At 33.5% G+C, this 11,975-nt stretch overlaps 1 protein-coding gene across 1 annotated transcript; it reads right to left on the reverse strand.

The window, feature by feature from the left end:
- Window positions 1–3,546: 3,546 nt before the first annotated feature.
- On the reverse strand, window positions 3,547–11,751 carry LOC133205289 (uncharacterized). The gene is made up of 11 exons (XM_061341064.1): window positions 11,503–11,751; window positions 9,547–11,141; window positions 9,072–9,245; window positions 8,851–8,935; window positions 8,499–8,671; window positions 6,596–6,690; window positions 6,372–6,451; window positions 5,510–5,608; window positions 4,484–4,606; window positions 4,223–4,321; window positions 3,547–3,760 (listed from the first exon to the last, which is right to left on the reverse strand). The coding sequence occupies exons 1-11, from the start codon at window positions 11,633–11,635 to the stop codon at window positions 3,642–3,644; spliced, it is 2,775 nt and encodes a 924-aa protein (XP_061197048.1). The 5' UTR covers window positions 11,636–11,751; the 3' UTR covers window positions 3,547–3,641.
- Between the last annotated feature and the right edge of the window lie 224 nt (window positions 11,752–11,975).

The following is an 11,975-nucleotide window of genomic DNA, read 5'->3' on the forward strand; positions in this document are numbered from 1 at the left end:
AATATTTTATGAGAAAAACATCAATAGTTTTCATGTACAGTTCCTTTAAAAAATATTTACCCCTGGTATCTATAATGCCGTAACAATAATGAGTAGACTATCTCTAAGAGTATTAAAGAGAAATGAATTTCAGCGTATAAAAATGGAATAAAGTATGTATGTATTAGATATATAAAATATTGTAAAAATTATATAATGATATATTTTTTCACAAATATTTACAAACTTCTTTTTAACAAATTCTGCATATTTCCGTTATATTATGATACCTCTATAGTAGTTTTAGTTTTCAAAAGCTACATTACAGGATGGAGTTCTAAAAGGCCACAATTAATGTGCTTAGTCCCATTTTTGTGACCCGTCCCTGCGTCCATTCTTTATTTGCAAAAAGAATACAAATAATATCATTATTGTTTAAATACATGTTTAATACATGTTTACTAATCGGTTGTGGAATTATTAGTGACAGTTTAATTTTATATTGATTTCCCAAATTGTTGGGTTTCTGAAGGTTTTTCCAATAAAGCAGGTAAGAACATTGTCTTTGTTTGTAAGGCTCATTATTTTAATTGTATTTTAGAGGAACTAGGATTTAATTCTGCAAATGGTTATCCAACTTATACACGTAGATACCTCTTCTAAGGAGGAAATGCCTCAAATTCATATGTCAGTTTTCAATATTTTAATTATTCCAAACAATCAAAATGAATTTGAATTACCATACCTATACTGGATTCCTAAACTTCATAAAAATCCATACAAAGATGTATCCAGTAAATGTTCTACCAAGCCTCTTTCTTTACTCCTCAATAAAATATTATCAGCAGTGAAGAAAAAACTTGGTGTAAATCAGATTTGGATACTTGAAAAACTCTAAGAAACTTTTAGAAAATTTGAAATCACAAGATTTTACCAAAATCAATAACATCACAACGTACGACTTTTCAACACTTTATACAATGAAATATATGGAGATAACGAACAGTATTCAAACTCAAAAGTCCATTAAACAATACAAAATAGGAGCAGAGCAAACACGGACCTCTAAACATCAGAGGTGGGATCAGGTGCCATGGAGGAGTGAGCATCCCCTGCCGACCGGTCACACCCGCCGTGTACTCCTTGTCATGATCGGGAAATAACGGAAAAATCCGTCGACAATTCAGTGTGTAAATAATGGCTAACAATTAGTATGAAAAACATCAGTCAGCATTTGACTCAATGATAAATTGTATTTGCTGACAAGGTCATTGTATCGACCATAAAACTTACGAAATGATGACTTTAAACGAGACAGCTGATATTCTTGTTTCATCAACTTGTTTGTCAATAATTTACCTCGTTTTAGAAATTGTTCATACGTAGAGCATGCTCTTGCGTATCGAATCAACTGAGAGATATATACCCCGTATGCAGGTGATGAAGGTATATTGCTGCATAAGTAAGGGAAGGTGACGATGGAAAAGTTAAAGTCATCACGTTTATCATAAAGCTTGGTTGTTAGATTACCATTAAGGTCTTTTTCAAGTAAAATATCCAAGTATGAAACAGATGTGTCAGACTCTGTGGTATCTTTTATCTCAAGCTCACCAGGATATATCGTATCGACATACGAATGAAAATAGCCATTGTTAATTGACAATACATCGTCGATATATCTAAATGTCGAGTTGAAGGCCACAGCAAGTGTTTTCTTCTTTTCACGTACAAGATTTTGGACAAATTCTGCTTCATATGAATACAAAAAAAGGTCTGCTAATAACGGGGCGCAATTGGTACCCATGGGAATTCCAATAGATTGTTGGAAGACCTGTTTCCAAAAACCACATAGATATTGTCAATCAGAAACTCAAGCATCTTTTTAATGTCGACTTCAGAGTACTTGTGTGTACAATCAGAATGTTTTTTAACAAAATAATTTTGCAAATGACCAATGACAAGGTAAGTATATTTATGAGTTCCATTTTTATTGAAAAAGCAGCTGTCAATTATATCAAAAAGCCTGGACTTTAATTTATCGTGGGGAATGGTTGTGTATAAAGTAGAAAAGTCATAAGTTTTTACGCTGTTGATTTTGGTAAAATCTTGCGATTTCAAATTTTCCAAAAGTTCCTTGGAATTTTTAAGTATCCACATCTGATTTACACCACTTCTCGAATATATTGTTGCACAGTACTCTTGAAGTTTCTCCTTCACCACTGTTAATATCTTAGTGAGGAGTAAAGAAAGAGGGCTTGGTTGAACATTTACTGGAACCCGCTATATATCTTTGTTTGTAAGGATTTTTATGAAGTTTCGGAATCCAATATAACTATGGTAATTCAAATTCATTTTGGTTGTTTCGAATATTCAAAATATTCAAAACTGACATATGATTTAGAAGAATTTCTTCCTTAGAAAGGGAACTACGAGTATAAGTTGGATTACCACTTGTAGAATTAAATCCAAGTTCCTCTAAAATACATTTAATATAACGAGCCTTACAAACAAAGACAATGTTGTTACCTGCTTTGTCAGCAGGGACCAGTACGTACTGATCATGTAATCTATCTAATTCCTTTTTCACTTCTGGATTATTGCATACAGAAGGATAGATGGTTCTCATATTGCCCCTCAATCTTTTAATGCGTGATTTTAACATACATACAACCATTCCCACGGTAAATTTAAGTCCAGGCTTTTTGACATCATAGACAACTGCTTTTTAATAAAAATGGAACCCGGAAAATTTCATATCTTGTGATTGGTCTTTTACACAATTACTTTGTTAAAAATCACTTTGATTCTACAAAAAAAATTATTTACCTTGTCATTTGTCATCCACAAAATTATTTTGTTAAAAAACATTCTGATTCTACACACAGGTATTCTGAAGTAGATATTAACAAGATGTCTGAGTTGCTGATTGGCAATATCTATGTAGTTTTTGGAGATCAGGTTTTGAAACAATCTGTGGGAAATATCATTGGTACCAATTGCACCCCTTTATTAGCAGACCTATTTTTGTATTCATATGAAGCAAAACTTATACAAAAACTTATACCTGAGATGAAGACGACTGTGGCCTTCAACTCGACACATAAATATATCGACAGTCGTATTATCCATTAATAATAGTTACTTTCATTCATATGTCGACTCGATATATCCAGTGAACTTAAAATAAAAGATACCACGGAGTCTTGTACATCTGTCATATATATTTTGATATTTTACTAGAAAAAGAAGTTAATGGTAACCTAACAACCCAACTTTATGATAAATGTGATGACTTCTCTATCGTCAAATTCCCATATTTATGTAGCAATATACAATTATCGCCTGCCTAGGGAGTTTATGTCTCCCAGTTGATTCGATACACAAGAGCATATTCTACGTACAAACAATTTCCAAACCGAGGCAAGCTATAGACAAACAAATCTATCATTAAGTCAAATGCTGACTGAAGTTTTTCATACTAATTTTTAGACTATTAATTAAACCCTGAATTGTCTACGGATTTTCCCGGTCGTGACAATGAGCACATGAATGAAAAACATGAACTAATTAAGCAATTAACTCTGTATATTTTTGTTATATATTTTTTTTTACATATTTAAATTAGAAACTCTTTGACCACATTTATTTTACAGTCAAACATTCTACTGTTGATTGCACATATTACATCTATGTGGACATTGTTTTTGGATAAGTGGATTCCAGTGACAGAAAACGTCTGGCCACCGAGAGCAGTGTGGATCATCCGTTTCTCCACAGTTAACTGCAAGATGAACAAAATCAGTAGCCATGTAAAGAGACGAACAAATTACTTCATTTATATTCAGTATAGTTTGATCGCATAGACTAAAATTAATATAAGTAATTAAACATTTTAACAAATTTGATTTGTAAATACAAAAGCTGCCCTGGTAGTTCTTATTTCAAAAAGTGCCAAATATTTATTGTCACTGATTCATCATTTCTCTCTCTCTCTCTCTCTCTCTCCTTTTTTGCTAGCAAAAGCATTTTGTCAATAAACCGCTGGTAAAATTCGATTTTTCTTTCTCCATTTTAAACACTCAAATGTGAAATATCGCATCGATGCAAGAATGTGAAAGCAAAAGGTATGTTGAAACTAATGTGCATTTACCGATCAATGTAAAATTTCTGACGTGAATTTTCTTTGTTAGAATTTAAAAGGCATACTAGCATGTACTTTTTCATGCTTCAAAGAGTTGTGTACCTTCGCATGTATCGCCAGTATACGGAGGAGAACAGGAGCATTGACACGTGTTTTCTTTGAGTGATCCTCCATTGTAGCATATCCTTCCGCCACAGAGAACTGCAGAAAAAACATATTTATTTAATGGTTGTATAAAATAAAATATTTAATTTTTCAACCCGCAGAAATTAAAAAAAAAATCCATTCCAAAATTATCCTTGAACATACACTGGTGTAAAGTCAGTGACAAAGTGAGACGAAAAAGTAATACTATTGTCATACCATGTCCTCTAGCGCAGCGTCCGCACATGTAAGGACATTCCTGATTGGCGTTAGGGAGAACCACACAGTGTTCTTTCTGATACCGCGCTCCACAATCAGCATTGTCGGTAAATGGACACCGCACTTAGAAAAAAAGGTGAACTCGGATTAAGTGAACATTTAAGCTTTTTTAAACTTCAGAAATTAAAATGAACAGATAGCTTTTCGAAAGCTTTCCTGACTAAAGCGAGATCAACATTCATAGAACGCATGATCATGATAAGTGCCTTGCAGTGATAAAGTGATAAGTGATAAAGTTTCCTTTGGGGGAAGGGGGGGGGGCGAAATATTTTATTGTCGTACATTTTGAAGAGTGTAAAGTTACATCATGATTTTTTTTAAGTTTAACTTGCGCGTGCGCGCGCATGCAATGTGTTAAATGACCAATATATTTAATATAGTCGTAATTTTTATATTTTTTGATGAAAAGCTTTGATATTAAGAATATACAGATATATTACAAGTGTAGACAAGATGATGTGGACATCATGCACATGCGCGCGCGTGCAATGTGTTAAATGATTAATATACTTAATATAGCCGTAACTTTTATATTTTTCGATGAAAAGCTTTGATACTATGAATAAACAGACATATTATAAGTGTACACAAGATGGCATGGTCATTATGAACATGCATGCAGGTGCGCGTGCGCGCAATGCTAAGATGACCAGTATACTTGATATAGCCGGAACTTATATTTTTGATGAAATGTTTTGATACTGAGAATATAAAGATACATTAATAGTATAGACGGGATGACATGGTCATACTGCACATGCATGCACGTGCGCGCGCGTGAAATTGAAAAAACGATCAATATACTTCATTGCCTTATTTAATGAAGCTTACAGGAAATAAGACACCAAAAGGGAGTTGGGGAGCGTTTGGGGAACATCTGTAACGGTCCCCGTTACAATTATAACTAGTTTAAATTAATTCTTAACCTGCTTGATGCTCGTGGCATCAGGCAATAAACAAACGTACGGATATCACAGTTTGGTCCTGCGTATAAAGATCCACACTCGCACTGACACGTCTCTGTATTTAGTGTTCCTCCATTATTGCACACTCTATCTCCGCAATCTGTCAAGAAACGAAGAAAGTGTTGAATTAATCATGATGATATGAAAGGGAAATATGATTTATTGACAATGATCAAGAGAAAAAAATTAGAGAAAAAAAAGAGGAGAAAAAAAAAACTTGTATCATAAATATATTTTCTTAATTTAAAGCATACCTTGAGCTTACTTTCAATCTCACTATAACCTGGTACCTGGTACCTGGTTTTTAAACATCAAATTTCACTACTAGTGCATGATACAAAGTTTTTTTTTTTTTTTAAAAAAAAGGGGGGGGGGGGGAATATAGTATATATGAAAATATAGAATTTTAAACCGGGAATGTATTTTGATTTGTAAAGGAAAAATAAATGGTTCAAATTGGAACCTTCAATATTTTCTATTTATTACAGCCACCGAATTATTGCCTACGAAAACCATATCTTAATCAAGTATCAACTAGTCCGTCTTTAAAACCATCTGTAACTCCATATATGTAAGAAGTTTCAAAGGTTTTATTATTTCATTGCTCTTCAATCAATGTAATGGAATATTTTACACACTTTCAACCACTTTATGTGAATACTAAATAAAGAAAAACGAATGGTTTTTTTTTCTCTGTCATCTTATACAAGGTATTATAAATGTTGCAATCATTAAAAAAAGCATGATGCTATGCATTTTTCTGCAATATTATAACTGTTATTCCGGTATAATATAACAAAGAGAACATTATTAATTAAAAAATTCATTAACTCTTTAAACTGAGTTTATAGTTTTTATCTTACCACATTTTCCATCTCTGCACCTATGAGGACATGCTCCGCATCTTTTTCCTATTGTGAAAGGGTGTGTGAAGCTTCGTAGTCTTTAGAATATATTAATGATGTATCAATAAAAATTTTAAAAAACTACTTCCAAAGAAGACCAGTAAGCAAAATTTATATGCTTAAAGTGGGACACAATTATGTTTCCTTCATTACACGAATGTAAAAGTAGATAGACACTGTACCCTGGAGCATAGTTACAGACGTAATATTTCTCGTATCGGCTCTCGTCACATACAGCATATCCACAACCAACAAGGTAGGTACCATTATATGCCGCCTTAAAACAACAAATTGTTTGTTCAGTGCTTTTTGATTACTACATATTGAAAGGAAGCTGATGATAGAAAAGCTGAAGTTGCCATGTTTTATTATGAAGTTTTGTTGGGTTGTTAATTTTCCATCCATGTCTTTTTCTTGTAAAACATTCAAATATGAAACAGATATGTGAGATTTGGTGGTCTCTTTTATCGAGTTCAGTAGAATATATCAAATCAACGTTCGAATGAAAATGAATATTGTTAATTGATAAAACATTGTCGAGATATCTAAATGTTAAATTAAAGGACACAGCAAGAAACTTCTATTCATGTAGAAGGTTTTGAATAAATTCTGCTTCACATGAATTAAAAACAGGTCTGCTAATAAAGGCGCACAATAAGTATCCATGGCAATTCAAATAGATTGTTGAAAGACCAAAAACTACATAGATATTGTCAATGAGAAACTTGAACTTTTTTTCATATCAACCTCGGAGTACTTGTGTGTAGAATCAGAATGTTTTCTAAACAACTTTGCAGATTGCCATTGACAAGGTGTGCTAATTTACGAGTTCCTTCTTTTTTTGAAGAGAGGTAAATTCATACGCACAGTTAATAATAAAAGCATGTCAAATTTCTTTTACTTGAGGCAGGGCCAGATTTCTACGCATTTTAATTTTATACACCGACAATAAACTTCCATTTATCACTTCCTCGATCAAAGTATTCAAAAACCTATTTTTATATATAATAATTGACTATACAAGAATTACTAGTTCAAAAAAGCACCTTTTCAAAGTAGCACATCTGTATTGGCTTGACAATCTTGAGAAAAGAAGGGAAATCAGTGGATCAAAATGTAAACACGGCAAGTATTTCTGTACTTTTATGTAATTTAAATGATAATTCTGCTTGTGTTCTGTGCAACAGAGAGGCAACTTATTGTCTCCTCTTACTTAATTTGTATGGGACTTAAATTTGACAGGCAAAAATTAAAACACACATAAAAATATACCATGAAAGGAAAAGGAGGGAGACATGTCCATCCATATCAAAGTGCCTAAGCTTTGTGACCAAATTTTTTAATAAAAATTGCCTTTTGTGCTATTTTTCTTGACTTTAAAACTGTACCTATTTTATTGAATTTTAGTATTTTCAGTGTTTTGCAAAGAATGATTGTAAAACTTGATATTACCAAATGGGGGCATTTATGTTCAAGAGACCGTTGTACAAAATGTATGCAGTCAACCATGATAGATATATGATTATGCTTTTATTTATTAATCTTAGATAATTCTAAATATTCTTACAGATTAAAATGCATGTATACAATATAAATCTTAAGAAAATTTCAATTTGGAGTATATTGTGATCTTTTTCTGAAGAAACTAAGCAAATTTAACATCAAATTGATCATATTTTCCTATAAAAATTTGAAAAATTCTCTTATCAAGTGATTTCATGTAATTTTCATAAGTTATAACCTAATATGATGGGTTTTAACGTAATACAAAATGAGATCATATCTCTGTGTTAAAATTTGGAGTTGAATTTTTGTGGTGTGTATTCTAAAACAAATTGTATGAAAATAAGCATGCAAAGATTTGCCGATAATGAGTTGTTTAGCTAGTTATCAGATTTTCGAATTCAAATTTGATTGACCTGCCTTATATATTTGCATCTCTTATTTGAATGGTCAAATATTACTATTGTGGTAGATCATGTATCCACAGTAATTTCAAAACCTGTCAGTGGCTTAGTCAAATGTCCTTTTGGAAGCAAAAATGAACTTCCTCTGAATCTTAACATAATATAGAAATAGGTTGACCTGTATGAAGTGTCCAATCGTTTCAGCCACATCAATTGTTTCTGGAATGTAAGTATTTGGATCAATGCCGTATTGCCAAATAAGGTTCTCATTCCACCATTCTTCCAACACAGTCGACCAGTTAGAATATCCTCCGGCCAAATTTTGCCCAATTAATGTGTGTTTTCCTAATGCTTTAAAGAAAAAAAAATCTCATCCAATGCAAGGATAAAATAATACATGTACTAAAATACATTCAGCTAAGAAGTATTATTTCATATCTAATCCTTAATAAGAATCCATGTCATCAAAGAGGGGAAAATAATATAATGAAATAGAAATAGTAATAAATTCCTGTAGTAAATTTACTTACACGGCACAGCTCTCATTTTATCATGGTACCTGCTACATTGATTTGCCCACTTCTGAGCCACTATCGCCAGCCTATCGTCCCATCTCTGAAGGCAAAGGACTGAACATATATGTATGCAGTGGACGAAACTTGTCAAAACAATATGGATTCGTAAAATTGAACAAAATATATTCATTAATTATTTATCCTTGGTTATTTTGGTTTATTCTATGATTACTCACCATTGTAAGAATGTCAGAGGCCTCTGGTAATACATTGCCTCGAAGCTGATTATGAATTCTCACTATCTCCAATTTCTCTGCTTCTGATACACCGGACATATTCAGAGAAGGGTTATCCACGAAACACATTGTGTGGTTGGGAAGTTTCTGATACTCTTCAGTGCAAGTAACTATCTTGAAAAATCAATCTTACATGCATGTGCCTTTGTTGAATTTTATATCAGATAATTCTATGTTTAAATTTTGATTTAAAAAAAGTGAAACAATCAATAGATGTTGGAAATAATGTGTTTGCTATTGATGATTTATTTTCTTTACCATTAAAAGAAAATTAAAGTGCGACAGTGAGCAGACTCAAATTCCTGACTTAAGATCCATCTTTTGTTTAAATGGAGTTTAGATTCAAATCAGAAACTAGTGACAAATCTTATGAGATACGATAATTCCAGAATATGTCTAATCAACTTCTTTTTACCTCGCTGTCAAATGCATCAGCCACTCTTTGAGGTACCCAGTTCCTAAATTGCACAGGTCCATGAAATGTTGTTAGGTTTTCTACTCTTTTAGGATGAAAATCAACCTCACCAAACGGTGGAGTATTTATTGCTTGGAAACTAAAAGAATTACTTTGCGATGTTTGAGTATTTGTACCACTGTTGTGTATTTGTGGTTTCGGCGTTTCGAGTTTAAGGAACCCCTGGGGTGGAAATGCACCCGGAGCATTGGCCAATTTTTGAGTATTTGATGGTTGTTGATTCATTTTACTTTGTGTTCGCAACACAGTGTTTGTATCAGTGTTAAGAGCTTCGTTTAGCCGATATTTTTCGGGAAGTATGAAATTTCTAGGGAAAATAGGCCTCCCTATTGATGGTGGTTTAAAGGTCCTTTGGAATGACGGTGGTGTGAGTAAGGGGCCTGGTCTGTTTTCTCTCACTTGATCTGTTTTTACAGATGAAAATGACTTCTCAAAGAAACTCGGAGCATTACCACTTGGTGTCAGTTCTGGTCCCTCAAAACTGCTAGTGCTGAAAGAATGGCTCTCAGCAGCTTGACTACCCTGTGCTGTTTGGTGTCCTTGATGATTTCCTGCGAATTCATGTCTCAGTGGTTTTCGAAGCCCTTGCAAACCCTGTTGACCCTGAACTGTCTGATGTCTCCCTGATGTCTTACTTTGCTTCCTCTGTTGTCCCTGAACTGAATCGATTATAGGGTTACCCTGATTTTGAATTATTGGATGACTTTGGAGATTTTGAATTATTGGCTGTCTTTGATTTATTGTATGATCTTGTTCACCTTGGAATAATAAATTTCCCTGACGACCTTGGTTATTTTGAGGTTCCTGTTGACCTTCAATCATCGAATGTTCCTGCTGACCAGGAAAAGCAGGGTGACCAAAATGGTCTTTAAAGATAGGATTTCTATGCTGACCTCTAATCATCGGATGCCCTTGTTGATTATGAAAGAATGAGTGATCCTGTCTACTTTGAATAAAGTGGTTATCTTGTCGATCTTGAATTTTGGGGGGTTCTGGTTGATTATGAAGAACTGGTTGATGAGGTTGACCTTGAAAATTAGGGGGCCCTTGTTGACTTTGGAGAAGTGGATGATGAAGTTGACCTTGAATTTTGGGTGGTCCTTGTTGTATTTGAAGAACTGGATGATGAGACTGAATGTTTGGGGGTCCTTGTATTTGAAGAACTGGATGATGAGACTGACTTTGAATGTTTGGGGGTCCTGGTTGACTTTGAAGAACTGGATGATGAGGTTTTTGTTGAACCTGAGTTAATGACTGCTCCTGCTGACTTCCAAATAGAGAGTGTCCATGCTGAACGTTATGAATTGGTTGAGACATTGATGGTGCTGTATTTGTTGCACTTCCAGAGGACATGAAATTTTCCACAAAACCTTCACCAAAATTGTCTGGTGTGAAAACTCCATTACGATGTCTTGTTAATGGAAGTGGATTTTCTCGGGTGAAAGGGTTATTTGACTGCAAGTCAGATGGATTCCCAAACGAGTTGAAATTGTGTGGATTGTTTGATTCCCGGAAAGGACCAAAACTGGATAAACCTAATATAATAAAACTGTAATAAAATCAATTTAAACACCTACGTGCACAGAAGGCTTAAAATAAAAAGTACCATAAAATATAATATTTTGCTAGAAATTAACTTCAAATGCAGGTCTTCTATAATGGACAACATAAAGAAAGCTTCTATTTAATATGATTTATTTTATCAAGCGTGTAACACAATTTAACGTTACTGTACTGCACTTTGTCTTCATAATTAGCCTTCATTTATAGTAACCGCTGTTATCAAGATGCGTGAAAAATGTGCAAATAAATTACATTACCTATTGAATACATAATTGGCATCTTTATAAAATGATATTTTTTATTGCTTAAAAATATCGTTGAATTGAATCTTACCTTGTTGATTGTTCGATGAAGAAGACGATGACGATGACGAAGAGGAAGAATGAGAATGTGAAGAGCTTGAAATCTGTGATAATGTGTCACGTAACAGCGACGCCAATATCAGACCAATTATCCATTTCATCATTTCATTCAGGGAGCCCTCACTTGTATGGTCCAAAGCCCTGTACCACTAAACACAATGAATGCTAAACAAGATTGTGCATGGGATCGTGATATTCATTTATCGGTAAAGAAACATACGTAATTGTCACTCTCTCTGATGAATTAACTTTCTTAAATGTTAACTCTAATTATAGCTTGCACCTTCTAAAGAAAACATTTCCATATACAAAGGTAAATGTTAGGGCAGTTGTAATTTCCTTTTTCAACAAGTGTTCAATTTTTGAAAACAACTCTTGCTCTGATAAAGTACAATGGGCTAGAAGTATCTTGGGGAAGTATGTGTTACAACTACGATTCTTATG

This window comes from Saccostrea echinata, unplaced genomic scaffold (assembly GCF_033153115.1).
Source record: "Saccostrea echinata isolate AGI-Se365-2 ecotype Australia unplaced genomic scaffold, CSIRO_AGI_Sech_v1 ptg000054l, whole genome shotgun sequence".
Lineage (NCBI taxonomy): Eukaryota > Metazoa > Mollusca > Bivalvia > Ostreida > Ostreidae > Saccostrea > Saccostrea echinata.

Excerpts from the sequence above, each read along its gene's own strand:
- LOC133205289 (XM_061341064.1), bottom strand. The coding sequence starts at position 11,635 with ATGATGAAATGGATAATTGGTCTGATATTGGCGTCGCTGTTACGTGAC. Across the intron at positions 6,691-8,498 it reads CGATTGGACACTTCATACAG|GCGGCATATAATGGTACCTA; the intron begins GTCAACCTATTT and ends TGTTGTTTTAAG. Across the intron at positions 4,322-4,483 it reads ACGCTGCGCTAGAGGACATG|TTCTCTGTGGCGGAAGGATA; the intron begins GTATGACAATAG and ends TTTTTTCTGCAG.